Consider the following 27,296-nt stretch of genomic DNA (forward strand, 5'->3'; position numbering starts at 1 on the left):
CCAATAAATGAAAAAAAAAAATAGAACAAAGTTGGCCATGTATCTTGTATTTATACCATCCTAGAATACATTATAAAAAAGAAAACAGGGCTGGAGAGATGGCTCAGTGGTTAGAGCACTGGCTGCTCTTCCAGAGGTCCTGAATTCAATTCCCAGCAACCACATAGTGGCTCACAGCCATCTGTAATGAAATCTGTAGCCCTCTTCTGGCATGCAGTCATACATGGAGGCAGAATGTTGTATACATAATAAATAAATCTTAAAAAAAAAGAAAACAACACAACTAAAACAGATGAGATTCACATTTACAACCAAAGGCTAAACATAAAAATGTTTTAGTGTTTAAGAGTAATATTTGAGGGCTGGGAGCATGGCTCAGTGATTAAGAGCATTGGCTGTTTTTCTTGAGGACCTGGGTTCAATTCCCAGCACCCACATGGCAGCTTACACTCCAGTTCCATGGCAGTCTATAACTCCAGTTCCAGGGGATATGGTGCCTTCACATAGATATATATGCAGGCAAAATACCAATATACATAAAAATAAATCTTAAAGAAAAAAGGATTGAAAATATTTCTTATACATGCAAATGCACATAAGTAAAAATGAAATACATTCTTTGAAAAAAAAGAGTAATATTTGAAGAGGCTGAAGAGATGGTTCAAAAATGAGAGCACTGGCTGGTTTTCCAAAGGACCCAGGTTCTATTCCCAGGACTCACACAAGGCTCACAGATGGCTGTAACTCCAGTTCCAGGGGATCCTGGCTTCCTTAGACAACAGGCGTATACATTGTATACAGATATAAGTGCAAATACATAAAAACCGATATACATAAAATAATTTTTAAAAATCATAACATTTATCTTTTGCATACATACTATTTATTAGAAGATTAACAACAAGCACTGGCCAGGTGTGGTAGCATGCACCTGTAATCCCAACATTTGGGAAGGTCAATTAAGGGAATTCTGAATTTGAGGCTAGACTAGCATGCATAGTGAGGCCATCTCAAGCATTAACAACAACAAAACATAACAAATACCTTAAAGTTGGTTAATGTTTAGACTGCAAGGATGCTAAGTAACTTAAAATGATCAATTTCACTTTTAATTTCAAAAGCAGCATGAGTAAAGGGAAGTGAGGTGTGTGCATGTGTACATGCATTTGATCAGATCTGGTAAAAAGGTAATTGCTTAAGCCTTGAAAAAAACAGCCTTTAAGTAAAACAATAACTGACATTCAAGTCAAGCCCTTTATTTCAATAAAGCACATCACAAAAGCTGACTTGAGAAACTTTCCAAGTGTCTAGTAAAACTGAAAAGGGAAGTACCAACTAATAGCTAAGCTTCACTTAAATCCCATTCCTTAACTAGCTTTATTCTGTGCAATATGCTAACACCAAAGAAAAGATTTTACCATAACCATATTCTCATCCCTTTATTTTTAACTGTGTGTATATACGTGTGAGTGCAGCCCTCACACAGTCCTTCTGGAGCTGGAGTTACAGGTGATTATGAAGCACCTGAAGTGAGTCCTGGGAACTGGACCCAGGTCCTATGCAAGTGAAGTATGCTCCTTTAAAGACTTATTTTTTTTTATTCTACCTGAGTGTCTTGCCTGCATATATATTTGTGCACCACATGCATGCAGTATGACCCTTGGAGGCCAGAAAAAGCTGTTGGACCCCCTGGAACTGGAGTTACAAACAGTTGTGAGTTGTAAAATGGTTTGGGGAATCAAACCTGGGTCCTCTATAAGAGCAGCCAGTGCCCTTAACTGCTGAGCTATCCCTCCAACCCCTTAACAATCCTCTCTTGATTAATGATTCATCCTGGCTACATATCGGAATAATTGTTTTTGAAACAGGGTCTGATTTTTTTAAAAAATTTAATACCAATACTTAATTTCTATCCCCTACTTCTGACTACAGTTACAAGATAATTACTGGGTATTTTTTCCTAACTACTTAGATGGTATGATCCTTGACAATCACATTCACTTCTGTCAAGCTCTGTGACTTTAAACATCTTTAAATAACTATGTGTTGAGGGGCACATGCAATCAAATTTATTTTCTTTCTTAATGTGTATGGATGTTTTGCCTACATGTGTGTCTATGTACTACATGTGTGCCTGGTGCCCACAGAGGCAAAAAGAGGGCATCAGATCATCTCTGGGATTGGAGTTACAGATGGTTATGAGCTACCATGTGGGTGTTGAAATTGAAATTGATCCTCTGAAAGAGCAGCCAGTGCTCTTAACTGCTAATAACAACTTTTTTTTTAGCAATTTACTACCAGCTTTAAAACAAACAAACAAACACTCATCCCCTAAACAGTAAATCATAACATTACACCAGGTAAAGCAAAATGTCAACAAAATGAAAAAGTAAAGCATGAGAGACAGAAAGATCAGGGTACACTACTGTCTTTTTTCCTCCTATTACCTCTTGTTTCTTTGTTCTAGTTCTTTTGCTTTTAGGGAGTAAGTGGGTGGAGTGAGTCTTTTGTTTATGACAGGATGTTCTGTAACTCTGGCTGTCCTCAAATTCACTACATATAATGATCTCCAAGACACTTGAGCCACTTGCTCTACCACCTTAGTGCAGGCATGTATCATCAAGCCAGATTCTGGTTGTCTTTTCAAGAGTAAAACTGGCCTTTCTTTTCCATCTCTCTCCCAAAGAGGTAGCTGCTGTCATGGCTCCTCTCTTCCCCCTTCTGTCTGTCTGTCTGTCTGTCTCTTCTCCCTCTCTCTCTCCCTCCCCCCGCTTCTCCCTTCTCCCTTTCCCCCTTCATAACTAAATAAATATCCAACTTCACTCTGGGAAAAAAAAGTAAAACAGATTAAAAATGACTATGGGCAATGTTCCCATATTATGCAAATTAAATATCTGAGGTTGGATGAAAGAATAACTCAGTTATCCTCTTTGAGATAACTGTTATAAACAAATACTTGTCAGAGAAAATTAAAACAAAACAACCTTTTCCTAAAGACAAGGAATTGATAAAGAAACTACCTTCATATTAAACATATTGATCAACCATTTTAAATAAAACAGAAGAATTTTATGCGCTAGAGGAGTATTTAAAATTCATGACTCCATATTTGGTTTGTTAGCATACACCCTGAGCATGATGCCTTCTGTGGGAGTTTATAAAAAGAAGGGTTAAAGATGGCTACAGTTTCATAATTTCCTAAGTTGATTTCAAATGAAACTATTTTTATTTTCCACTCCTAGATAAAATTATTAACATCTTAATCTAAAGATTTAAAAGTAAATTAAAAATACTAAATTAAATCAGAAGTGGGAACACATGCCTTTAGCCCTAGCACATGGGAGACAGAAACAGGCAGATCTCTGTAAGTTCCAGGCCAACCTGGTCTACAGAGCAAGTTCTAAGACATCCAGGGTTACAAAGAGAAATCCTGTCTTGAAAACCAACCAATAGCCAGGTGGTGGTGGCACACGCCTTTAATCCCAGCACTCGGGAGGCAGAGGCAGGTGGATCTCTGTGAGTTCGAGGCCAGCCTGGTGTACAAGAGCTAGTTCCAGGACAGGTTCCAAAGCTACAGAGAAACCCTGTCTCAGAGAGAGAGAGAGAGAGACAGAGAGAGAGACAGAGAGAGACAGAGCACTTTTCTTTAGGCTGAATGCAGGAGATGGGAGGTTGTGTTTCTTTCTTTCTGAAGTTTATAATTCACTACACAAAGTCAGAGCTATGCTCCTTTCTCTCTCCATCCCGCTCTCTTCCCCTTTCCTNGGACAGACGGTTATGAGCCACTGTGTGAGTGCTAGGATTAAAGGCGTGTGCCACCAACGCCTAGCTGCATTCTATTATTCTTTCTGTACCAAGTTATAGTCACTTAAAGTTAAGAATTAAATCCTAATAACCCATGTTCCTTGACAGTGACTAGTCTGAAAGTGTCCCATGTATTGATATTTACTGTATCTACCATGCACGAGGATTTAAATCCCATAATAAATTAGGATTACAATTTTTACTTTTTAGATCAGGAAGAGGCTAGGAGAAGACTTGCTTAGGGAAACTTTCATTTAGAGAGACTCACACTCTTCAGTTACTTTGCTTAGCCTTATCTAAAATTTCTTATTTAAAAAAGTTTTTGGGAGACTGGAAAGATAGCTTAATAAATAGTTAAAGGGAGCTTTCTGTTTTTCTAGAGGATCTGAGTTCGCTGTGTCCAGGTACAGCTCACAACCAAGAGCAGCTCAGTTTAAGAGGATCCACCATCTTCTTCTCCAGCACCCTCTTCTGGTCTCTATGGGTACCCACACACATGTGGCATACCTTTACATAAAAATTAAAATAGATTCTTTTAAAAGTAGTATTGGAGCTAGGCAGTGGTGGCACAGTCCTTTAATCCCAGCACTTGGGAGGCAGAAGCAGGCGAATCTCTGTGAGTTCAAGGCCAGCCTGGTCTACAAAAGACAGTTCCCAGACAAGCTGTAAAGTTCCAGAGAAACCCTGTCTTGAAAAACCAGAAGAAAAAAAAAAGTAGTATTGGGGCTAAAGCTAGGGCACTTGGCAGACCTGCTGCCTAGTGAGTGGTGTTTACATGCAAGCACTGGATAAGATGATGCCTCTTATGGTGACCAGTGTATCTTAATAGTATTTCCTCGTCAGCATCACTCAAGTAAGGTACAGGCAGAGCACAAACCAACTAAAGTATAATTAAGTAATTTTCAACAAATTGATTTTGATATTATTTTAGTATTTTAGTGCTGTGGGTCACACACAAAGCTTCCTCCATATAAGTAAATACCACTCACTTTTTCCAATTAAGAAATTAGCCTTTGGGGAAACCCAGCTATAAACCTCTCCTTAGAAAACTAATTTCTCGACAAGACTCCATTCTGAGTATTTGGATTCTAGAATCACATGACCGGAGAGCAATGGATGCTTATTTATAAACATCAGTTAAAAGCACTTACGTTATATAGACTGCGTTTCAAAAGTGGCTCTGTTGAAGGAGTCCATTTCTTAGTCATTCTGTGGCTTATTGCACTTCCTGGAACTGCTACTGATAAACTTCCTCTGCTGCACAGAAACCATTTCAGTGTGCTAGAGGAGCATTTCTACTCTGAGTCACCAACGTGTCCTGTGGGACCAGAGTCTGCATCGTGCGAGAGAAGCTAGCAGGTAAGACCTACACAGGCCACTTCATTTCATTTTTGCTTATCGGAAATTTATTTTAAGAATCAAGTATCATTAATGTTTTACAGCTGAATTCAGCTCTTGACAGTTTAAAGATGACTACAGAAGGTTTGTTTTTTTTTTTTGTGGCTCTGCTATACAGAATTTTAAAAATTTATGTTCAGGGTTGATATTATCTGAAAGATTTTTATCAAGGTTTTACTATTACCAGCCCCTTGAAGTTTACCCAAAATATCTGTTAACATTACTTTAATAATCTAAAAAACTTAAAGTTAAAAATAAATTCCATGACTGAATAACAGCCTTGAAACCACTGCTGAAGAATTCTAGGGCTGGGACGACAGGTCGGTGGCAGCGCTTCCCAGCATGTGTCAGCCCTGGGTCTGAGCTGCAGTACCACAAAGGAGAAAAAAAGAGTCTAATTTACTGTCTATAATGGCTTTCTTCTCATATAGATTTAAATTATCATATCAATTTACTTTTCCTTTTTTTTAAAGAAGTCAGGGTTTCAATATGCAGGCCAGTCTGGCCTCTACCTCAAGAGATTCTTTTGTCTTTATATCACAAGTACTAGGAATAAAAGCATGAACCACCATGCCTAGCCTAAATTATTTTTATTTGCTTATCCCTTTTAGTTTATACACTATGGGAAAAAAATTAGATGAATACTTACTATGTGTTTTTTTATATAAAAGGAATTTTATATGTAAGTAATAATTATGACCTACAACCATTATATGTCATTTAAAAAGCTCCACAAAGCAAAACTAATATGAGAAAACAGGCATGCAAATATTCACAACCTCCATGTGCTTATCCCATATACTCTAAACTGATCTAGTGAAGACTATAAAGACAAAAACAGCCACAGAAAAAACATTTTGTGCCAGCGGTGGTGGCAAACGCCTTTAATCCCAGCACTTGGGATGCAAAGGCAGGTGAATCTGTGAGTTCAAAGCCAGCCTGGTCTATAAGAGCTAGTTCCAAGACAGCTAGGGCTACACAGAGAAACCCTGTCTTGAAAAACCAAAAATTAAAAAAATAAAAAGGTAATGCATGTTAAACTAAAAAATAAAGATGCTTTTAAGCTCAGATTTGTCTGAAACAGGGCTAGTCTCAAGTTTAACAGTTTCTATGTTTTCAGCAAGTTCCTACATAATTCTACTTAGAAGTACCATGTGAGCCAATTGTCATTTTGCTAAATATAAATCTGATGCCTTTTAAGGCTCAATCTTTTTTAAAAAGTACCACAAAATACTCAGTAAACTGTAATTATGACAGTTTATATGATAACCATTCAAAACTCCTAAACACAGACCCCTGTGACTGAAATGGGTTTTCTGATATTTCTTTTCCTACTCTTCATGTAAGCCTAGCTCCAAAAGTTACCTACACTGTCCCAAAGACCTTCCAAGAGTCTCTTTCTGCACAAAGCCTTTCTCATTCCCAACTCTACAAAAGCCTCCAGCATGTCACAGAAGACAAAGGTACATGGTTCCACATTGGTGCCACTGCTTAGAGCTGTGACAGTTTGCCAAGTTAACCAACTGTTCTCTGTTTAATCTGGAAGATGAAAAAATAATCACCTAGGTCATGCAAATGGATCCTTTTAGCCAGGAATTTTCTTGGTGTTCAGTAATAATGTGCTAATACTACTGATTAATTAAAGATGCCCCTAAAAACACTACTTGGAATTCAAAATCAATTTCCTTTTCTGGTTTCTTCTTTTTATGGCTTCAAAATTTCACTGGCTAGAGATAAAACTAATACTATTTATCTCTTACGTTTACTATAATTTATTTTTCTTGCATTGGGGGGGGGTTCAAGACAGGGTTTCTCTGTAGCTTTGGAGCATGTCCTGAAACTCGATCTGTAGACCACACTGGCCTCAAACTCACAGAGACTCACCTGCATCTGCCTCCCAAATGCTAGGATTAAAGGTGCCACTACTATCTGGCTTTATTGCTGTTTTTGGTTGGTTGGTTTTGTTTTTGTTTTTTGGGGGACAGGTCTCACTCTTGTCTAGCCTGAAACCCCCAAGCAGAACTAGTTGGCCTCAGATTTAGTGATTTGCCTGCTTCAGCCTCCCAGAATAAAAGGTATGTACTTTCACACCCAGCTATAAATTAGTTTTCTTACACCAAAATAACTGAAAGACATGATATTTTGTGTGTTTGTTTGAGACAGGGCCTCACTGTGTAGCTTTGGCTGGTCTGGATCTCCCAAAGTATGCCAGTCTAGCCTCCATTTCAGAGATTCACTAGCCTCTGCCTCCAGTGCTGAAAATAAAAACCTGAGCCACGATGCACAGTTCAAAGACAAACTTTTTGATGCAACTATCTATACTTGCCTTTTTCCTTTAGGAATACTTTTCAAAGTTCGATTCCTTATAAAAATGATGTATTTCTTATCATAGCCAATTTAACAGGAACAATTTTACTATACTTGTGTATAGTAGGCAATCACTGGAGCCCTGAGCCCTGGCAGCATGTGACAAGTACATGTCTGGATTTTCTTGATTTCTGATTAAAGAATTTCTAAGAAAAGTCTATACAGACCATGCATACATTTTTCGTAGTTAGCAGGCATAGTTCTGGGTAATATCAGGGACAGTGAAGGTGGAAGAAATCTTAAGAATCCTTGCAGCAGACAAGGGATCCTGTAATGACCTGGGTGGTCCACACAGGCCAGTGATGGGGAATAACAGTTACTAACTCCGTGTTTACTCAGGTCAGTCTCTCCCTAACTTCATTTTACCTACTTAGTAACTTCTTGATAATTAATAAGCAACTACCATTTCCAACTTTCTTCTTCAATACTTTTTCTAAATGATTTATCCTTTCCCACATATCTGCCATATCCTAAAACTTCTGTAGAACTTCTCTTTTAGTGTTCTATTTTTTAAAATTATTTTCATTCCCATTTCTAGTATATTCTAAATTTTTATCCCTTTTCTATCCCCTGCCCCAAATTCAACTGACCACCATCTTTCTCTGCAGAAACACTGCGCACTTTAGGCACAAACCCGTTACATAGTTTGCACGTACATTTAATAACTCTGTATTACAGATAATGCTGGCTTCCAACACTTCTGAAAGTAAGTCAGATTCCTCTCCCCAAAATTATTAAATCCCACATTTCTTCTTTTTGTCTTGATACTTCTTTTCTAGAGTATTCTGATCTGCTTTAATAAGACTTTCACAGATTCTAGTATTCTGCTGCAGCATACCACAGGAGGGCACATAGCTAAGCGATGAGCTAGAGAAAGTGGTAGGGTATTTGAAAACTGAGTTTTGCTTTTACTACGACTGATAAGTGGAAACAAAACAATGAAGTTTCTGACTTCCTACTGACATTAAAGGTGATGAACGTATCAAAACTTGATCTTACAAACCAAACTGGGTTTTATAATTATGTTCCTGTTTTGGCTAGTTCCTCCTCTATTTCCTTTTTCAGCTCACTAAAAAGAGGAACCGTATGGTTTCTTTATTTTAAGCAAAGTCACAAAAGAGGAAACATTTTTAGCTAGAGACAATTCATGGCCTATATTTTCTGCTGCTTTGGAAAGCATTTTCTAACAACATTTACAAAATGAAACTCTGAACTTCATTTTCTAACCAAACCTTCTTTGGGTAACCTAAAAAAATTACTGTATGGCACAGCATGAATGATGACCATCTAGAGATGAGTCAGACCTTCATATATCCATGCCAAAAATTTCAAATGTTTCCTTGTAAGGACCTTGAAAAAGGAATAAAAATCAGAATTTACTTAAATTTTATTTTCTATGCTTATATTATGGTAGAAATCTTAGAAGAAAGTAGAAGTGAGCCAGGTGGTGGTGGTGCACACCTTAATTCCAGCACTTGGTGGCAAAAACAGGTGGATCTCTGTGAGTTTGAGGCCAGCCTGGTCTACAGAATGAGTTCCAGGACAGCCAGGGCTATACGGAGAAACCCTGTTTCAAAAAACCAACATAAATAAATAAAAGTGAAATGGCAAAGAACCAAGAGGCCCAGCACAGATTAAATATTTACTGAACAACTAATATAAAAGGTATAGGGGATCAACATAAGAAAACATGAGCAGTAGGAGACCAGAGAGAACGTAGGCTTCAGAATCACATTGTCTTGGGTACAAATTCTCAGGCTATTATTAACAGTCACACTACAGACAAATTGCTCAACTCATTCCACTTTGCTTGCAGCAAAGTACACAAATCACAAATTTATGGCATACTTATATATGTATTTTCTTCCTTTGTTTCTTTCTACCTTCATGAATATTTTTTTTAAAAATCTTGTTTGAGGTGATGAGAATAATAAAAGAAAATGTGAAACATAATTTTTAAAAACCCCACAATTATTTAGGCAAAGAGAAGCAAGAGTGAGGTATCCTAAGAAAGAAGCAAGTCAGTAAGATCAGAGGAAACTTAGGAAACAGCTATTTGTAGCTGTGGTAAGTTACAGAGAACTTGGTTTAAGAAGGGGAATTTAAATTGAGGTCTAGAAGATGAAGACAGGTTCAGATCAGTCTGGTCTATAGAGTAAGTTCCAAGACATCCAGGAAAACAAAACAAAACAAGAGATAGGTTCAGACATGTAGTCAGCAGGAAAGAGGACTAGGCAAAACAAAACAAAACAAAAAAACAAAACAAAAAACCCCAACACAGTTGAAGACATTAAAAGATGACATAATTTAATATGGAATCTTTTAGGAAGCATGTAAGCATCTAGGAAGCATGAAAGAAAGTTAAAGCTTGGTTTGTAAGTTTTTCTCTAGACAGAAACAGTGACTCCTTACATGAAGTAGCAACCAGATCATACATGTTAAGAATAATTAATCAGCACCAGGCAAGGGAATTCAAAGAGATCTGTTTTAAATTTTAGGCTTCAAGCACTAGAAAGAAAATACAAAGGAAGAGACAGACAAAGAAAAAAAAATTTTCTCTTGTAAGTTCAGGTCCTTCCAGCTCAAGCTTGAGATCCTAGCACTCAGGAAATTGAGACAGAAGGGGTTTCTTAAAACACAAAAGAAGGAAAGAAGGAAGAAGGGGGGAGGAGAGGGAGGGGAGGAGAAGGGAGAGGAAGGGAGGAGAGGGGAAGAAAATGAGAGACCAAGAAGGATGTCATGTCTCATTATCTACTATACTACCTACCTACCGTACTAGTGGTAGATGGATAAGGAAATAAATACTACTCAAATTGTCAAAATCCTTTATTATACCTTTGGAGTCATGGAAAAACTAGTTTCTTATATACGCCAACTAGTATCTAACAGCACTGCTATTTAAGACAGCTGACAATGGGGTGTATGTGTGATGATGTCCAGAACAAGCCCATTATACTCAGCGTTGACAATGTCAGCACAGGGCTCACTTTAGAGTGTGAGGCAACTGAAAACAGCTAAGTTAAGTGACCTGTTTGGAACTTAAGTTGTCAAGGTTCAGCATCTACTACATCCCACAAAAAGACAGCTGACAAGCCCATATTGTGCCCTACCTCTCCTGTGCATGCTTTCTGGGCTGGGAAGTGTGTGTGTGTGTGTGTGTGTGTGTGTGTGTGTGTGTGTGTGTGTTTAACTGGTTCTTATTTATAGTAGTCTAAGATTTAGATCTGCTTCAACATCTCTGGGAAATCTTCCCAAAGTCTTCCCAGGCCAAATCAGTTCCTCTGTTCATCTACTGAGTATGAAGAAACATCAAATCACTACAATTACTTTTATGATTTTGAGACAGGGTCTCTCTATGTAGCTCTGGCTATCCTGGAGTCCTGTGAGTTCCAACACACACACACACACACACACACACACACACACACACACACACCATGCTGGCTTTGAACTCACAGAGATTGCCTGCTGTTGCTGGAAGGATTAAAGACATGCGCCCAGCTGGACAGTCACTTTTTAAAAATATGCTGAATTTGCTGATCATGAGATAGATGAGATGTCCACTAAAGAAGTTATATAAATGGACTCACAAAGGAGTTGTAGGCTGGATGTGCAGGTTTGGTCGTTATAGAACAAGGCTGAGAGTGGAAACTTAGAGGAGCAGAATAAAGAAAAGTGAAAGAGAATGGGAGACTGACTATCAAGCATCTGTATGGAGGTGACTGCGGAAAGGAAGGGATGACTACACTGGCAGGAAAGAAGACCACTACAGAGCTGCTGAACGGCTGGTGAAGGGATAGCCAGTAAGGTCAAACGTGAAGAATAGAGAGTAAGGGAGAAGAAAGGAAAGACAACAGTTTAAGGCACCATGGTCACTGGTGCTCTCCGCTGAGGCAGACCACTTATTTCTAGAAACAGAGTGAACAGAGTAGAGAGCACATGGTTCAAGCGGTTGAGCTTACACACTTGAGGACAAAGTGAAGGAGTGGAATCTAAGGAAGCTAGAGGGGCTGCAAGTTTAAGTGGGGGATTTTATAAAAGAATTAAGACTACTTCCCGGGAACTCCAAACGCTGTAGTATGAACTGGAATATTACATTCTGTCAAGTATAAACCAGAGTAAATACTAACCAAAGGCCTAACAACTCTATTTCAGGTAATGAAGAGTCAAATGTAATTAGACATTAAGATGATAGCTAACCATCTCTCTTTTCTCTCCCCTTTTCTCTCTCTTTTTCACTGTGAAATCACTGGTAAGGAAGGAACATTCTGAAATGGATTCCAAGTATTTTGTCTTAATTTTGCTTTGTCAATACCTGAACAATACATTTTTCTCAGAGACAGAAGCAATTACAACAAAGCAGCAACCACAGTCCACTTCACTTACACCATCAATGTTATATGATGCAATTAATTCTCAAAACACAGCAGGGAATACTTTAAGTCAAACAATACAAGTCAATGTTTCTTCCGGACGACATATACTGCCTGACAAAATCACTCCTGGACAACCAACACCAGTTGCTTATGTCTCTTCTACAGAACCAGTATTGCACACTTCTGCAAGACCACTTACCTATAACATCACCAGACAAGCAATATCAACAATCAACAGCTCCTTCCCACAAACATCACTACCTGAGTTCACTTTGGCCAATCAATCATCATCTTCTACCCATAATTCCACTAGACAATCACCAAGACCTCCTGTTTATGCTTCTACACAACAACCACGGTCATCTGCTCCTACCTCTTCTGGGAAATCCATACTACAGACTGTTCATAATCAATCCATAAAACCAACACCAACTATTTATTCACCTAAGACTAGCAACTCACCAAGGAACACACCACCGTTCACTTTAGAACCAACACGTGGCAAAGGAACTGCACAAAAAACCAAATACAATGTAGTAGCTGCTATATTAATTGGTACAATAATAATTTCTATGTTAGTAGCTATACTCATGGTTATACTGTGGAAATACTTGAGAAAACCAGTTTTAAATGATCAAAACTGGGCAGGCAGGTCTCCATTCGCGGATGGAGAAACACCAGACATGTGCATGGATAACATTAGAGAGAGCGAAGCATCCACAAAACGCGCATCAATTGTTTCACTTATGACTTGGAAGCCAAGCAAAAGCACACTGTTAGCAGATGACTTAGAAGTTAAGCTCTTTGAATCAAGTGAACACATCAATGATACCAATAACCTCAAAACTGAGAGTGGAAAAGATCAAATAAATTGTGTATCAGAAGACAGTGCTGATCGGTCAACAATTGGCACAGCTATATCTTCTTCAGATGACGTAGATCTGTCCTTGCCACCTCCCCTTCTTGATCTGGACGGGCACCTATCTGACAAGCCTACAGTAGTAATTGTACCTCCTCTACCAAATGATTCTACCAATCTCCAATCATCTCCAGATAGTCTAAATCGAGCATGTGAAGATCAAGATCAACAGCCATTTCCGCCACCCCCTGACTCTAACTTGTCTCTGTCAGCACTGGATTGTATAAACAGTCAAGAGTCTAACCATGAGATTCAGCACCATGAGTTCTCTATTCCTGACTTCCATCAGGATCTCACCGACTCCCTGCCACCACCACCTCCAGAGCTGTTGTAAAGTGATGGCATGCTTTTGAGCTTGTGCTCCACCCTGAGATGACTCCATCTGTTCCTGTTCATGGTACAACACACAGAACATGTCAACAGGTCACCCACTGGCTCTGTTTAGGAACTACCTGACACCTGAGTGAAGCCAATGTACACAGGTAGATTATTAGAGTGGTATATTACCAGTTATAGAACTTATTTTTAAAGCAGAGTGCCTTTTTATATATGTGAATAATGCATATGTCAATAACATAACCATTTTGGAAACATGTAATCTATATATACTTACTGCTACCCAATAGATTTTCCCCTTAAAAGGCTGTATGTAAACTTGTGTTGACTTAATAAAATTTTATTTTTCCATCTCAAAATTTTGGGTGTAGTAGAAATGAGAAATTTTAAATAGTCTTAAGTTTTAATACTTCAAATACTAAATATTTTTGATTTATGGGAATGAGAGATTATATGTCTAAGAACAAGTCATTTCCAGTTTTGTTTTTCCTGAAATACACAGACACAAAACCATATAAAATGAAATCAGAGGGCTGTGCTGGGGAGCATTTACCCTGAAAAAATAAGGACCTACCATAAAATGCACACATTTTTCTTTTTTCATAACTAAAAATTTATGTGTATGAGTGTTTTGCCTGCACGTATGCATATGCACCATACATATGCCTGGTGCTTGAGGAGATCAGAAGACAATGCTGGGTGCAGGATCCCCTGATCTGGTGTTACCGATGTTTATCAACTACCATGTAGGTGCTGGGAACTGAATCTGAACCTTCTGCAAGAGCAGTAAGTGCTCTTAACCACTGCAACTCCTTTACTCTTCTTTCCTACTCCTAGTCTTCCTCAAATGACACTGTTTTTACTTATTTTGTATGCTGGGGAGTGGGGGGTGATGGTGCAAGGAGACAAGTGGCTTTTGGAGGTTGGAGAACAATTTGTGGAAGCTGATTTTCTCCTTCCACCCCAACGACAGAATTCAGAACTCAGGTCATCAGTCCTGATGTGTGATAGTTTGATTGTATTCTGACAATAAAGTTTGCTTTGAATCAAAGGGTGGAGCTAGCCACTAACTGACCAAAATTAACCATAGAGGTTTTGGGGACTGAGGAAGTAGTAAGGCGGGGCTGAGAGAGGATCTCGGCCTTTTTGGAGGAAGGAACAGAGAAGGTAGGAAGTCACTGGTGGTTGCTCTGTTGCTTCTCTGTTTTTCAGGTTCGTACCCTGATAACTGACTTCCATTTTTTTATTGATAAAGAATAATTAGATGAATGTATTAAGCACCTTTTATTCACTGAGCCATCTCACTGGCCTCAAAATGTAGCCTTTTTTTAAAAACATCTAGGGAAGCATGAACTAATCACTTAGACAAAATCAAGTGCTATGGAGGAAAGGAGAGAAAAAACAGAAGTGGTGGGTATGTTTCTTGCTACATATTTTATACCTATTTATAAATTTATGTTATTTCATTTTTGTATTTTGAGACATGGTTTCTCTGTGTAACAGGCTGTCCTAGAACTCATTCTGTAGACCAGGCCGGCCTTGAACTCAGATAGATCCACCTGACTCTGCCTCCCAAGTACTGGAATTAAAGGTGTGCACCACCATTGCCCAGCTATATTTACTTTAAAATCACATTTTAATCTAGAAATGGTAAAAAAAAGAAAAAAAGAAAAATAAAAACCCATACATGTGAGCATGTGTACCAATGTGAAATGTTAAAAGAAAAATCTCTGTGTATGTGTGTGTGCTACCTGCCTGTGTGAGGGTGTTTGTGGAGGCCATAAGAGGGTTTCAGACACACTGTAACTGATGTCACAGATGATTATGAGCTGTTATCTAACATGGTTGCTGGGAACTGAACTTGGGTCCTCTAATATAGCAGTAGGTTCTCCAGACTGTTGAACCATCTCTATAGCTCCAACCACCCTTTTTAAATGTAGAAGTTCAACTTTAAACCATTACCTGACAATTAATGAGTATGAGACACTAGATAGGTGCAGGCACAAACTCGGTCAAAGTAGAGGGGTGAGTGGGTAGTGGCCTACTTTTGTGCAGACACCAGTGAAGTCTGACAAGCACATCCTTTTCCTTCTCATTCTGATCTTAAGTCCAAGGGAAGAGAGCACAGATTCTGTGACATTTCAAAATATAATATAGTATTCATTTGTAACATTAGTGTTCAAATACTAAAAACCCATCTGGTATAAGAACAAGCACCCTCCTGGGCAGTGGAGTTTTATTTATTATAATTATCATAATAATAATTATTATTGTTTCTGCTTTTTGAGACAGGGTTCCTCTAAGAAGCCTGGCCTTCCTGGAACTCTCTATATGAACTAGGGTTTTTTCTAAAACTCACAGAGATCCCCCTGCCTTTGCCTCCCGAGTGCTGAGATTAAATGTTAGGCTGTCTCACTGACCTAAATGTTAGTTTACACACAATGCTTATCTTATTTCTTGAAAACCACCTCTTATTGACAGCCCGTACTTTTATCTGCAGAAACATCCGTCAAGTTACTTATTTCAAGCACTGTGGCTTTTCTTCCTTTAACACTGGGTCTCTTCTGTCATCCACATCAAAATTTCTTTCATGTCTTCTAACAGCATTTTAAGGCTAATTTACACAGCAACATACAGGAATTTTGCGAATTTCTTGTTCTTTAAGTATTTGATTAGAGTAGTGAGTGAGGTCTTGCAGTTTGTGTCTAAAATGCCACAAATCACCAAAACCCCTCCAAAAGACTCTTTCCAAAGTTTTGTTCCTTTCAACACTTTCTTTATTGACCTCCTGAAAACAGTTATTAGGAATACCTCTTAGATTAAGCAAGAGTTAATGGAGGAGCTGGAGAAATGGTTCAGCGGTTCAGAGAGCTTGCAGCTCTTCTAGAGACTCAGGTCCAGTTCCCAGCACCAACATGACAGTCCACAACTGTTCATGACTCCAGTTCTATGTGTGTACTTTGCCCGAATGCATGTCTGTTTACCACTCGTGTGTCCCTGGTGCCCGTGGAGACAGAAGAGAGCACTGAATCCCTGGAACTGGAGCTATAAATGCAATGAGCCACCACGTGGGGGCTGGAAACTGACCTGGGCTCTGTGAGAATAAGAGCTCTTCACTACTCCCCAGCCGCAAAGAAAGAAAATCTTTTCTTTTTGTCTTCCTATTTACTTTTTTTATTTTTAAACTTTTTTACTCATTTTACACACGACCACAGTTACCTCTCCCTTCCCTCCTTCCCACCTCCTCCCCATCCCACCCTACCATCCACTCCTCTGAAAATGTAAGGCCTTATGTCCCTCAACTGAACAAACGGATAAAGAAAATGTGGCACATCTCCACAATGGAGTATCACTCAGTTGTTACATCATGAAATTTACAGGCAGATAGATGGAATTAGGAAGAAAAAACATCCTGAGTGAGATAACCCAGGCCCAGAACAACAAACAGTATGTACTCACTCATAAGTGGCTATTAGATGTAAAGCTAAGGATAACTGGACTAAAATCCACAGTCCTAGATTAGCTAGGTAACAAGGAGGACCCTAAGAGGGACACAGGGATCGCCCTAGGAAGAGGAAATAGTTAAGATTTCCTGGGTAAATTCATGGGGAGTAGAGGAAGGGAATGGAGGTGGAGGGAGGAAAACGTGAGAGAAGAGGATGGTCAAGTTGGGGGAGGGAGGATGGAGAAGGAGAGCAATGGAAGAGATATCTTGATAGAGGGAGCCAAATAAATAAATTTTATACAAATTAGGAGCTATTCTTAGCTTTTCTCCTGTTCTCTCTATAGCAGATACTAGAGATAACTGAAATTATTATTTTATTTAAAGAAATTCTCTGCGGGAAGGGCCGCGGGGAAAATTCACATTTACTGCATGCAAATCCTCCCTGCTAAAGTCTGGAGAAGCCCAGCAGCCCAGCAGTGACAATCCCTGCTTACTCAGTAGGGAGACGTGGAAACTAATAAAACAAATGCAAGAGAGAAGAAAATGTTGGGGTGGGGAGTAAAAAGATCAACTTCAGAGAAATGATTACCAAGTTAAGATGCTAAAGAGAAAAAAGAACAAGGAATGGGACAGCAAGATAGCTCATTGATTAAAAGTGCTTGCTGCCACGCCTGACAATGTGTGCCAAATATCTTAAGCACATGTGGTACACACACATGCATACAATAAAGAATAACAAGGCAATGGGAATAATAGGTCAACAGAACTACATATTATATACAAGTGGTGCTCTCATCAGATCTTCAGTATCAGCCTGGAAGACCATTTAGTAATACCCTACCACCCCGGTTTTCTTAGCTACTGAGAAAAACAGGACCAGGGAAAGCAAGTGACTCAGTCAGAAATCAGACTTAATTCTGCTCAAAAAGTAGAGTAGCAAAATACTTGAGAATTTATAATTGAAATGCTATGTATGAACAGACCAATGAATACAACAGAATGTTCAGAAATAAACTCAAACACCAACTCAGTAAGAGTAAGTGCTAGGACAACTCAATCGATATTTGAAAAAAGAAAATTGGATTCACATTTTATACAACATTAGAATAAACACAAAGTGGACAGAAGATCTAAACAGAAAGCATGAATTCAATATGATACAAAAAAAATGCTGCTAAATTCCTTTATAAACTCAACGTGGGAAAACATCTTCCAAGTTGGACTCAAAATCTAGAAGCAACAAAAGGAAAAGAAAAACTCAATTATATGAAAAAATTTCAAAAATCAAAACCAAAATATAATTCAGCATTAAAAAGAAAAATCAAGCCAGGTGGTGGTGGCACACGCCTTTTAATCCCAGCACTTGGGAGGCAAAGGCAGGCGGATCTCTGGGAGTTCGAGGCCTGCCTGGTCTACAAGAGCTAGTTCCAGGACAGGCTCCAAAGCTACAGAGAAACCCTGTCTCGGAAAAAAAAAAAAATCAAAAGCCAGGCAGTAGTAAAGCACACCTTTAATCCCAGCACTTGGGAGGCAGAGGCAGGCAGGTCTCAGTGGGTTTGAGGTCAGCCTGTTCTATAAAACGAGTTCTAGGACAGCCAGGATTGTTACACAGAGAAACCCTGTCTGAAAAATACTAAAAACCAAACATGGAGGTGGTGGGGGACAGAGAGGGAGGAAAGGAGGGAGGGATGGGGAGGGACGGAGGGAGGGAGGGAGGGAAGGAGAGAGATATTAAGAAGGTGGCTGGTAAACAAAGCAAACTACTTAAATGTTTATATAATTCAGTTTGGCAGTTCTATGCTTTAAAAATGGTTTATTCCAGCTGGGGACATCCCCACGGACACCTGAGATCCCCTCTAGAGCCAAGTCTCTTCCCAACCCTAAAATGGCTCCCTTAATGTAGATATCTTTTTCCCTGCTCCTATATCCACCCTTCCTCCATCTCCACCCTCCCACTCCCCCAAGCTCTCTCCAGTCTTTCCTTTCTCCCTTCTCACTCCCCCTCTCCCCTTCCCCCACCTTCACCCCCATGCTCCCAACTTTTGCCTGGCCATCTTGTTTGCTTCCAATTTCCAGGAGGATCTATATATGTTTTTCTTTGGGTTCACCTTGTTATTTGGCTTCTCTAGGCTTGTGAACTATAGGCATAATGTCCTTTGTTTATGGCTAGAGTCCACTAATGAGTGAGTACATACTTGGGCAGCAGAGCAGAGGGTGCCTGAACCAGCTTTGCCCCAGTATCACACTGATGATTATCTCGAATATCACCATAGAATCTTCATCTGGTGACAGATGGAGATAGAGACAGAGACCCTCATCAGAGCAATGGACTGAGCTCCCAAGGTCCAGTTGAAGAGCAGAAGGAGGGAGAAGATGAGCAAGGAAGTCAGGACCGTGAGGGGTTGGTCCACCCACTGAGACAGTGTGCCTCTTCTAATGAGAGCTCACCAAATCCAGGTGGACTGGGACTGAATGAGCATGCAATCAAACCGGACTCTCAGAATGTGGCTGACAATGGGGGCTGACTGAGAAGCCATTGATAAAGGCACTGGGACTTGTTTCTACTGCAGGTATTGGCTTTTTGGGATCCTAGCCTATTTGGATGCAAAGCTTCCTAGGCCTGGATGTAGGGGGGAGGGCCTTGGACTTCCCACAGGGCAGGGTTCCCTGTCCTCTCTTAAGGAGGGAGGGGGAGGGAGGATGGTGAGTGGGGGAGCAAAAGGGGAATGGGAGGAGGGGAGGAAGTGTAAATTTTTGAATGGAAAAAAAATAAGTAAATTTAAAAAATGGTTTATTCCGTATTCTTATTTGTTGTCAGCAGGAAATTCAGTCAGAAGTTAACTGTATTATAGACTATGCAATCCTAATCAAAAATTTAAAATTATCTGGAGTGCTCAAAAATTTTGGAGAGCTCAGATCTTTACCCAAAGGAAGCTCAATAGGCATGTATGTATGCATCTGTATGTGTATCTTTAAAATTCCAAGCTTGGAAATACTTCTGGTCTCAAGCATTTTAAGAAAAGAATGCTGAAGGGTGGAGACATGCAATGGTGTATTATTTGTGTTTTAATAAATAAAGCTTGCCTGAAAATTAGAGGGCAAAGCAGCCACACTAGTCAGCTATACAGGTCAGGGAGTGGTGACACACACCTTTAATCCCAGGATTTGGAAGACAGAGGCAGAAGAACCTCTGTAAATTCAAGACTACCCTGGGCTACACAAAATCAATCCAGAAAGATTGAGGTGGTGGTAGCTCACACCTTTAATCCCAGTGTTTGGGAGTCACATACCTTTAATCCCAGCACTAGGGAGGTGGACACAGGATTTTGCCCTTTCGGTGTGAAGATTTGGTAGAGGTTAAAAAAAAAAAAAAAAGTCTCTCTAGTCTAGTGGCTGGCTGTTGTTTCTCTGATCTTCAATTTGGACTCCAATATCTGTCCCTGGGTTTTTATTATTTGTGCTACAGAGAGATGGCTCTCATTTGTTGTGACATTTGTTGTAAGCCAGGACAATGGTGGCACATGTCTCTAATCCCAGACCTTGGGAGACAGAGGTAGGTGAATCTATGAGAGTTTGAGAACAGAGCAAATTCCAGGACAGCCAATAATACACAAAGAAATCCTGTCTTGAGAAATGGAAAAAAAAAAAAAAAACAACCAACCAAACATTTGTATTTGTTGCTTTTCCAGGGTTTGACTCCCAGCAACCATATGTCATCTCACAACCTTTTTGTAACTGCAGTCTCAGGGGACCCAATGCCCTCTTCTGATCTTAGTCAGCAACAGGCATACACATGTGATGCACAGACACACATACAGGTAAAACATTCATAAACATAAAATAATAAAATAAATTTTAAAAAAGAAATGGGATGCAGAATCTGCATCAATGACAGTACTTGGGCTCACAATTATGGGGAACTTTCAATGTTACCAATTCAAGAATAAAGGAAAACTGGAGCTGTTGACTAAAATGAAATGGCTACAACCTGGCAGGTGGTCCGCTGTGTTTCTCACAGTGCTGTCACAGTCTATCCTTAGACACAAAAGATATGTTAACTATTTAATTCTTAATCTCGACCAGATATAATCTGTGGTGAATTTATCTAAAGTGTAATTAAAGCTTCTGCACAGCATATAAGGTAAGTTTTAACAAATACTTGTTTGTTTGTTTGTTTGTTTGTTTTAATCATCTTGCCAGGTAATGTGGCACACACCTTTAATCCCAGCACTTGGGAGGCAGAAGCAGGTGGATCTCTGTGAGTCTCAGGTCAGTTTTGTCTACAGGACCAGATTAGGACAGTCAGAGCTACATAATAGAGAGACCCTGTCTCAAAAATCAAACAAACAGCAGCTAGAGAAATGGCTCAGTGGTTAAGACCCCTGACTGCTCTTCCAGAGGTCCTGAGTTCAATTCCCAGCAACCACATGGTGGCTCACAGCCATCTATAATAAGACCTGGCGCCCCCTTCTGGCCTGCGGGCACACATGAAAGGAATGCTGTACACATAATAAATAAATAAATCTTAAAAAAAATCAAACAAACAAATAAAAAAGAGTAACATACTATCTAATTTTCTGAGAATCTTTAACAGTGTAAAAGATTGCTGTATTTAGCACTCAGGAGGCAGAGGCAGGTGGATCTCTGTAAGTTCGAGGTCAGCCTGGTCTACAAGAGCTAGTTCCAGGACAGGCTCCAAAGCTACAGAGAAACCCTGTGGGGGGAGTGTGTGTGGAGGGAATTGCTGTATTTAACATTGAAACAACAACCCCTTTTTCTTTCTGAGAAGCTACAGTCATCTTTAATACTAAATTCTAAATGAAAAACAGCACCGCAGAATCCAATCCTAATGTGCTTGAACATATGGACTCCTGTTGGCAGTGCTGACGGGAGAGGTTATAACACCCTTGGAGGACAGGGTTTGCTGCTGGTTTTAAGACTAAGCTTAAATTAATTTTGAACCCATTAACTAATTAGTGACATAGTATGTTCTTTCAAATAAAAGTACTGGTGTAATACAAATAGGTCATTCCATGTCTGTAATGGCATAATGGATCTTCCTAAGAGAGATTTAGGGTCTGGCAAATTGATCCTAGTCTTATCCCTTTTAGTGTAGTGGTCGGTACAGAGCCAAAATGGAATGCTAATTGTCAAAAGCAAACCATTCTCACCTCCAAAACATACTGCCGAATGCAGTATTTCAAATATTATTTTTTTTAATTTTTTAAATTTATTATGTATACAGTGTTCTGCCTACATGCATACCTGCACCCCGGAAGAGAACACCAGATCTCATTATAGATGGTTGTGAGCCACCATGTGGTTGCTGGGAATTGAACTCAGGACCTCAGGCAGAGCAGTCAGTGCTCTTAATCTCTGAGCCATCTCTCCAGCCCTCAAATATTATTTTTAAGGCTCATCACTGATGAGCAGATTCTGAAATTCATACAAATAATCTCAGGTTCAAATGAAGACTGAAAGTAAAATGGCAATGAAATACCAAATCAATACCAATCTCTAATGATGCAGGTCTCTGGAGTGCAGTTCCTTTTCGAGGAACACTGGTTTTATCTAAAAGATGACTCCTATAACATAGGTCTAAGAAGAAAAGCTGTAGATTTCAATACAATCAGTTCCTTTTTCGATACAAATAAAATGACAGATCACAAAATTTAGAAAGGGAACATAAACTAATTAGTGCCTACACATTTTCTCAACATGTAATATGCTAATAATTGCTGGTTTTAAACTGGTGACAATTTGAAAACAAATATCACATTTTTTCTTGTTTTCTTTCATAAAGCAAAATAGCCATTTTTGTAAATTAGATTTGAGTTTTAATTGATTATATAACCAGTCTACCTAAAATACCATAAATCTAATTATATTTTACAAAATTCGACTATGGTTTTATCTTTTATAAATATTGTTGGGTATATTTTTAAACCTACTAACTTTATGGGAAAAATGAAATATAAATATGACGCACCAAGTAAATAATTAAAAAGTATTAGTTTTATCTTATATTTTGAGACAGGGTCTCATCTACTCTAGGCTGGTCTTGAATTCCTATCTGCCTGCCTCTACCTCCTGAGTGCTGATATTACAGGTCTGTGCTGCCTTTCCAGCTTTGATACTGTTAGTCAAAAATAAATCAAATTAATGATCTTTTATACAGTCCCAACAATACCTCTCTAGAAAGCAATACTCTATCCATAAAATCCAGGGTAAGTATCATGGGAAAAACAACAAATAAACCTCCATCCTATTCAAATATATAAAATATGAACAATTATTAAACCATTTGGATTGAAAACTAAAAGTCAAGTATTAGGGAGGGGGAAAAAAATCTAGTATCTGCTAGGTAAGGTGGTACACATTTTTAATTCTAGTACTCAGAGGCAGAGGCAGACAGATTCTGTGAGTTCCAGGGCCACCCAGGCCAGCCAGGGATATACAGGGAAATCACCCTATTTTGTTTTGTTTTCTGTTTGTTGGTTTGTTTTTAAAGTCTAGTATCCTCATTTTAAATGTAGCTTATATTGGACTTGATCACCGGCACTAAGGAAATGGTGGGAGAGCATGAAGTGAGGGGACAATGTAACTGACCTGTGGGTAGCATTAGTCAAATGATCTTTTGAATAAGGAATTTAAAAACAAAATAATCATATTGAAGAATTCCTGTACTTCCTAAAAGGTAAGATGAGACATGTATGTGGCTGATAAATTTGAAAAGCTAATTAAATATAATAATAACAATGATGGAGGAAGACATAAAAATCAAGATTTTATCATGACATATAAAATGGTTACATGACAACTGAACAATTTTTGAAAAGAACATAAAAATGCATAGATTAAAATTAGTTCAATTAGTATCCTAGAAATCAATTCACAACAAAAGGTTAAGTCCATTTTCAGTATTTCCAAACATAAAAAGAATGTAGAGGCTTTAAAAAGAATTACAGCAAGGAAATGTTAAATGTGCAACACAAGCTCAGAGAAATACACAGAAAGAAGTAAATGCTGTATTTAACATTGAAACGACAACCCCTTTTTCATTAAGTATTCCATCCAGTAGGAAATCAGAACTATGTAAGAGATTCTCAGATCTGTAAATTAAAAAAAAATGTTCATTTCGTTGCGTATGCACCTCTTGCAATAAATTTGAGTCAGCACCAATGACAGCTCTGCAGTCCTCCTATGTGGTACTGATCAGGTGGTTGCAGAGCTTCAGCTCACAGCAACACAATGCAGCTGAGCAGACAAGCACAGCCCACAGACAGAAACCCTTCCGACTCTCCAGAACAAGACGACCTTTAAGCCTCAAGTTTCCCGGAGAAAATGAGATGCTGATGTTGAAGACGACATTATGGTAAGCAGCTACTTAAATTGGTAAAAGACCGACTTTGGATTTTTCCTTGCCTTTTCGTTTTTGTTTTTCCTTTAAGCCAATGTTAGGACTGAATATATTCAATAACAAGTGCATGCACCAAAATCTGCTGCAGTAATAGTTGAGGTTTTCTTTTTAATGTCCACTCACTTTGTAAATATATATATATAGCTTTTCTTTTAGAATTGGTACTGAAATATACTGGAAAAAACATCACTTTACAAAATGTGAGGTTTAAAGGTATGCTCTCAGTCTTGATTTTTATGAGTTCATTAAAACATTTTACCAGGATGCAGTTATCTATAAAAAGATGAAATTTCAAAATATTGTTTTAATATAACTGCTTTAACATCTCGAACTACACACATATTGTGTCTTACAATACTGCAGAGATTTAAGAAAAACAGACACGACAGCCATTTTTTCTGAATAAGAAAACATATTATCAAAAAGAGTAACAGCCTAAGACTATAAAGCTCCTCATTTGTAGACAATGCCATTCTGTCCCTATTAAGGCTTTGAGAAGATAAATCAGAACAAACACGGTAAAGGGTAAAAATAAGAAAGAAAACGCAGGAGAGCCTCTCTCTCTCTCTCTCTCTCTCTCTCTCTCTGCCTCTGTCTCTCTGCCTCTGTCTCTTTTTTTCTCTGTGTCTCTCTCTCCCTCAATCCCAACCCCCAACTACCACATAGCCCCAGTTGAAGGATTAGGCATTTGGACTATAAATGAAGGGCAGCTTTGTTAGTTTAATCACTGGAACAATTATAAAAGGACTCAACAACAAGGAGGTTTATTGAAAATTTTGCCGAATGCTAACTGACCCATGCAGATGCTGAAAGTGTATTTGCATATTAAAAGAAGGATGTATCTGTTTGTTTTCAGGCTTTGATGGAATATCAGATACTGAAAATGTCTTCCTGCCTGTTTGTCCTTCTGTTTCTTACACCTGGCATTTTATGCATTTGTCCTCTCCAATGTATATGCACAGAGAGGCACAGGCATGTGGACTGTTCGGGCAGAAACTTGACTACATTACCACCTGGACTCCAAGAGAACATTATACATTTAAATTTGTCTTATAATCACTTTACTGATCTACATAACCAGTTAACCAAATATACCAATTTGAGGACCCTGGATATTTCAAACAACAGGCTTGAAAGTCTGCCTGCTCAGTTACCTCGGTCACTCTGGAACATGTCTGCTGCTAACAACAATATTAAACTTCTTGACAAATCTGATACTGCTTATCAGTGGAACCTTAAATATCTGGATGTTTCTAAGAATATGTTGGAAAAAGTTGTTCTCATTAAAAATACCTTGAGAAGTCTTGAGGTTCTCAACCTCAGCAGTAACAAACTTTGGACAGTTCCAACCAACATGCCCTCCAAACTACTTATTGTGGATCTGTCTAATAACTCACTGACACAAATTCTCCCAGGGACATTAATGACCCTGACAAATCTCACCCATCTTTACCTGCACAACAATAAGTTCACATTCATTCCAGATCAGTCTTTTGACCAACTTGTGCAGCTGCAAGAGATAACGCTTCATAATAACAGGTGGTCATGTGACCAAAAAAACCAAAACATCACTTACTTACTGAAGTGGGTGATGGAAACAAAAGCCCATGTGATAGGGACTCCTTGTTCTGACCAAGTGTCTTCTCTGAAGGAACAGAGCATATCCCCCACAGCTCCTGGATTTACCTCAAGCCTATTTACTATCAGTGGGATGCACACAGTGGACTCCATTAACTCTCTGAGTGTGGTAACTCAACCCAAAGTCACCAAAACACCCAAACAATACCGAGGAAAGGAAACAACATTTGGTGTCACACTAAGCAGAGGTACCACTTTTACTAGCACTGGTAAGGCTTTGGTGCCCTATCCAGAAGACACATCCACAGAAATGACCGATTCACATGAGGCAGCAGCTGCAACTCTAACTATTCACCTCCAAGATGGAGTGATTTCAAACACGAGCCTCCCTAGTGCAGCAAAATCATCCCCAACACCCATGACCCTAAGTATCACCAGTGGCATGCCAAATAACTTCTCTGAAATGCCTCATCAAAGCACAACCCTCAACCTCCGGAGGGAAGAAACCACTGCAAATGTAAAGACTCAACTACCTTCTGTGGCTAGTGCTTGGAAAGTAAATGCTTCACTTCTCTTTATGCTCAATGCTGTGGTCATGCTGGTTACTTAAGGGTCTGCAGTTTCTGAAACTAAGGAAAGCCTTCCTCCCTGATGTATAGCTGGGAAAATATGCCCCTATCTAACCAGTGATTCAAGCTATATTATGTATTCAAGAAAGCCAGTCTTGTATTTCTGAATTTGATGTAAATGAAGTAACTTGTCTTAATTAAAAGAAGTGCACAATATCTTGGTACTTGCTGCTATTTTACTGTCTTAAGTAAAACTAATGACTTTTTTTTTAATGAAATGTTTCCTTTTTAAGGCTTCAACTTATTGCACAAAATGCTGAAAGCATCTAAACTTTAATATGTATTTTATGTATGTTTACACTGTTAATGTCTGGGAAAAAAATAAAAGGTCTATGCTCTAACTGTGTCGCTTGACTTTCTAGACAATATAATAATCTATTTAGTAGAATCGAGATGAACTAACCATTTCTGCTTTAGAGAATCCTGATAGGGCTTTAAGGTGGATGAAATATGGGGCACTCAAGGATTTTGGTACTTCAGGCTGCCACTCTGTAAATGGTTACACACATCATTATTTTACACAAGCTAGAGTGCTTTTAAATCTAAACGATGTTCTGCTTCTGAGGAACTCTTGGCTACTTCACAGTTGTATAATGGACAAATGCTCTTCAAAAGGCTAGGAGACATTTGGCTTTGCATTTTAACAAGGAAAATTTAACTTTGTTTTTTATGTAAGAAAAGAATTAAAAACAAAGGAACAAAAAGTTTTAGTTTAAGTATTTGTTAGAGTTTTCATGGATATTTAATAGATCATTCATTAATTCAAAATTAAATGTTTACAGTTAAATTTTACGACTATAGGAGAAATTTATCTTTTATAGATATATCTTTTATAAAATCAGAAATTATAACAATCTAACAAATTTAAAGTAAGATTAGTTTGTGGCTCAAACCATGGAGTCTAACAACAGCTTGGGTCATTCTGAGGGAGCCTGTGGGATGGAGGGAAGGAAGAAAGGAAGGAATGGGATTCCTTTGGTGCCACAAAGGAATTGTTAGGCAATTATCTAATAAAGTGGACTAA

The 27,296-nt window shown here is 38.7% G+C and overlaps 3 protein-coding genes across 9 annotated transcripts in view; 2 read left to right on the forward strand and 1 right to left on the reverse strand.

The window, feature by feature from the left end:
- Nf1 (neurofibromin 1) overlaps nucleotides 1–27,296 on the reverse strand; it is a 263,626-nt gene that overhangs the window by 77,646 nt on the left and 158,684 nt on the right. The gene's annotated exons all lie outside the window — the stretch shown is intronic.
- On the forward strand, nucleotides 5,022–13,636 carry Evi2b (ecotropic viral integration site 2B). Of its 2 annotated transcripts, none has more exons than XM_050128885.1 (2): nucleotides 5,022–5,163; nucleotides 11,831–13,636. In XM_050128885.1, the coding sequence occupies exon 2, from the start codon at nucleotides 11,843–11,845 to the stop codon at nucleotides 13,196–13,198; it is 1,356 nt and encodes a 451-aa protein (XP_049984842.1). In that variant the 5' UTR covers nucleotides 5,022–5,163; nucleotides 11,831–11,842; the 3' UTR covers nucleotides 13,199–13,636. The 2 variants fall into 2 exon arrangements, with proteins under 2 accessions (XP_049984842.1, XP_049984841.1); XM_050128884.1 differs by having other exon boundaries at nucleotides 5,024–5,163; nucleotides 11,827–13,635.
- Nucleotides 24,802–26,832, forward strand: Omg (oligodendrocyte myelin glycoprotein). The gene has a single exon (XM_050128886.1). The coding sequence runs from the start codon at nucleotides 24,928–24,930 to the stop codon at nucleotides 26,251–26,253; it is 1,326 nt and encodes a 441-aa protein (XP_049984843.1). The 5' UTR covers nucleotides 24,802–24,927; the 3' UTR covers nucleotides 26,254–26,832.

This window comes from Alexandromys fortis, unplaced genomic scaffold, assembly GCF_014885135.2.
Source record: "Alexandromys fortis isolate MF-2015 unplaced genomic scaffold, M_Fortis_MF-2015_v1.1 scaffold_80, whole genome shotgun sequence".
NCBI classification, from domain to species: Eukaryota; Metazoa; Chordata; class Mammalia; order Rodentia; family Cricetidae; genus Alexandromys; species Alexandromys fortis.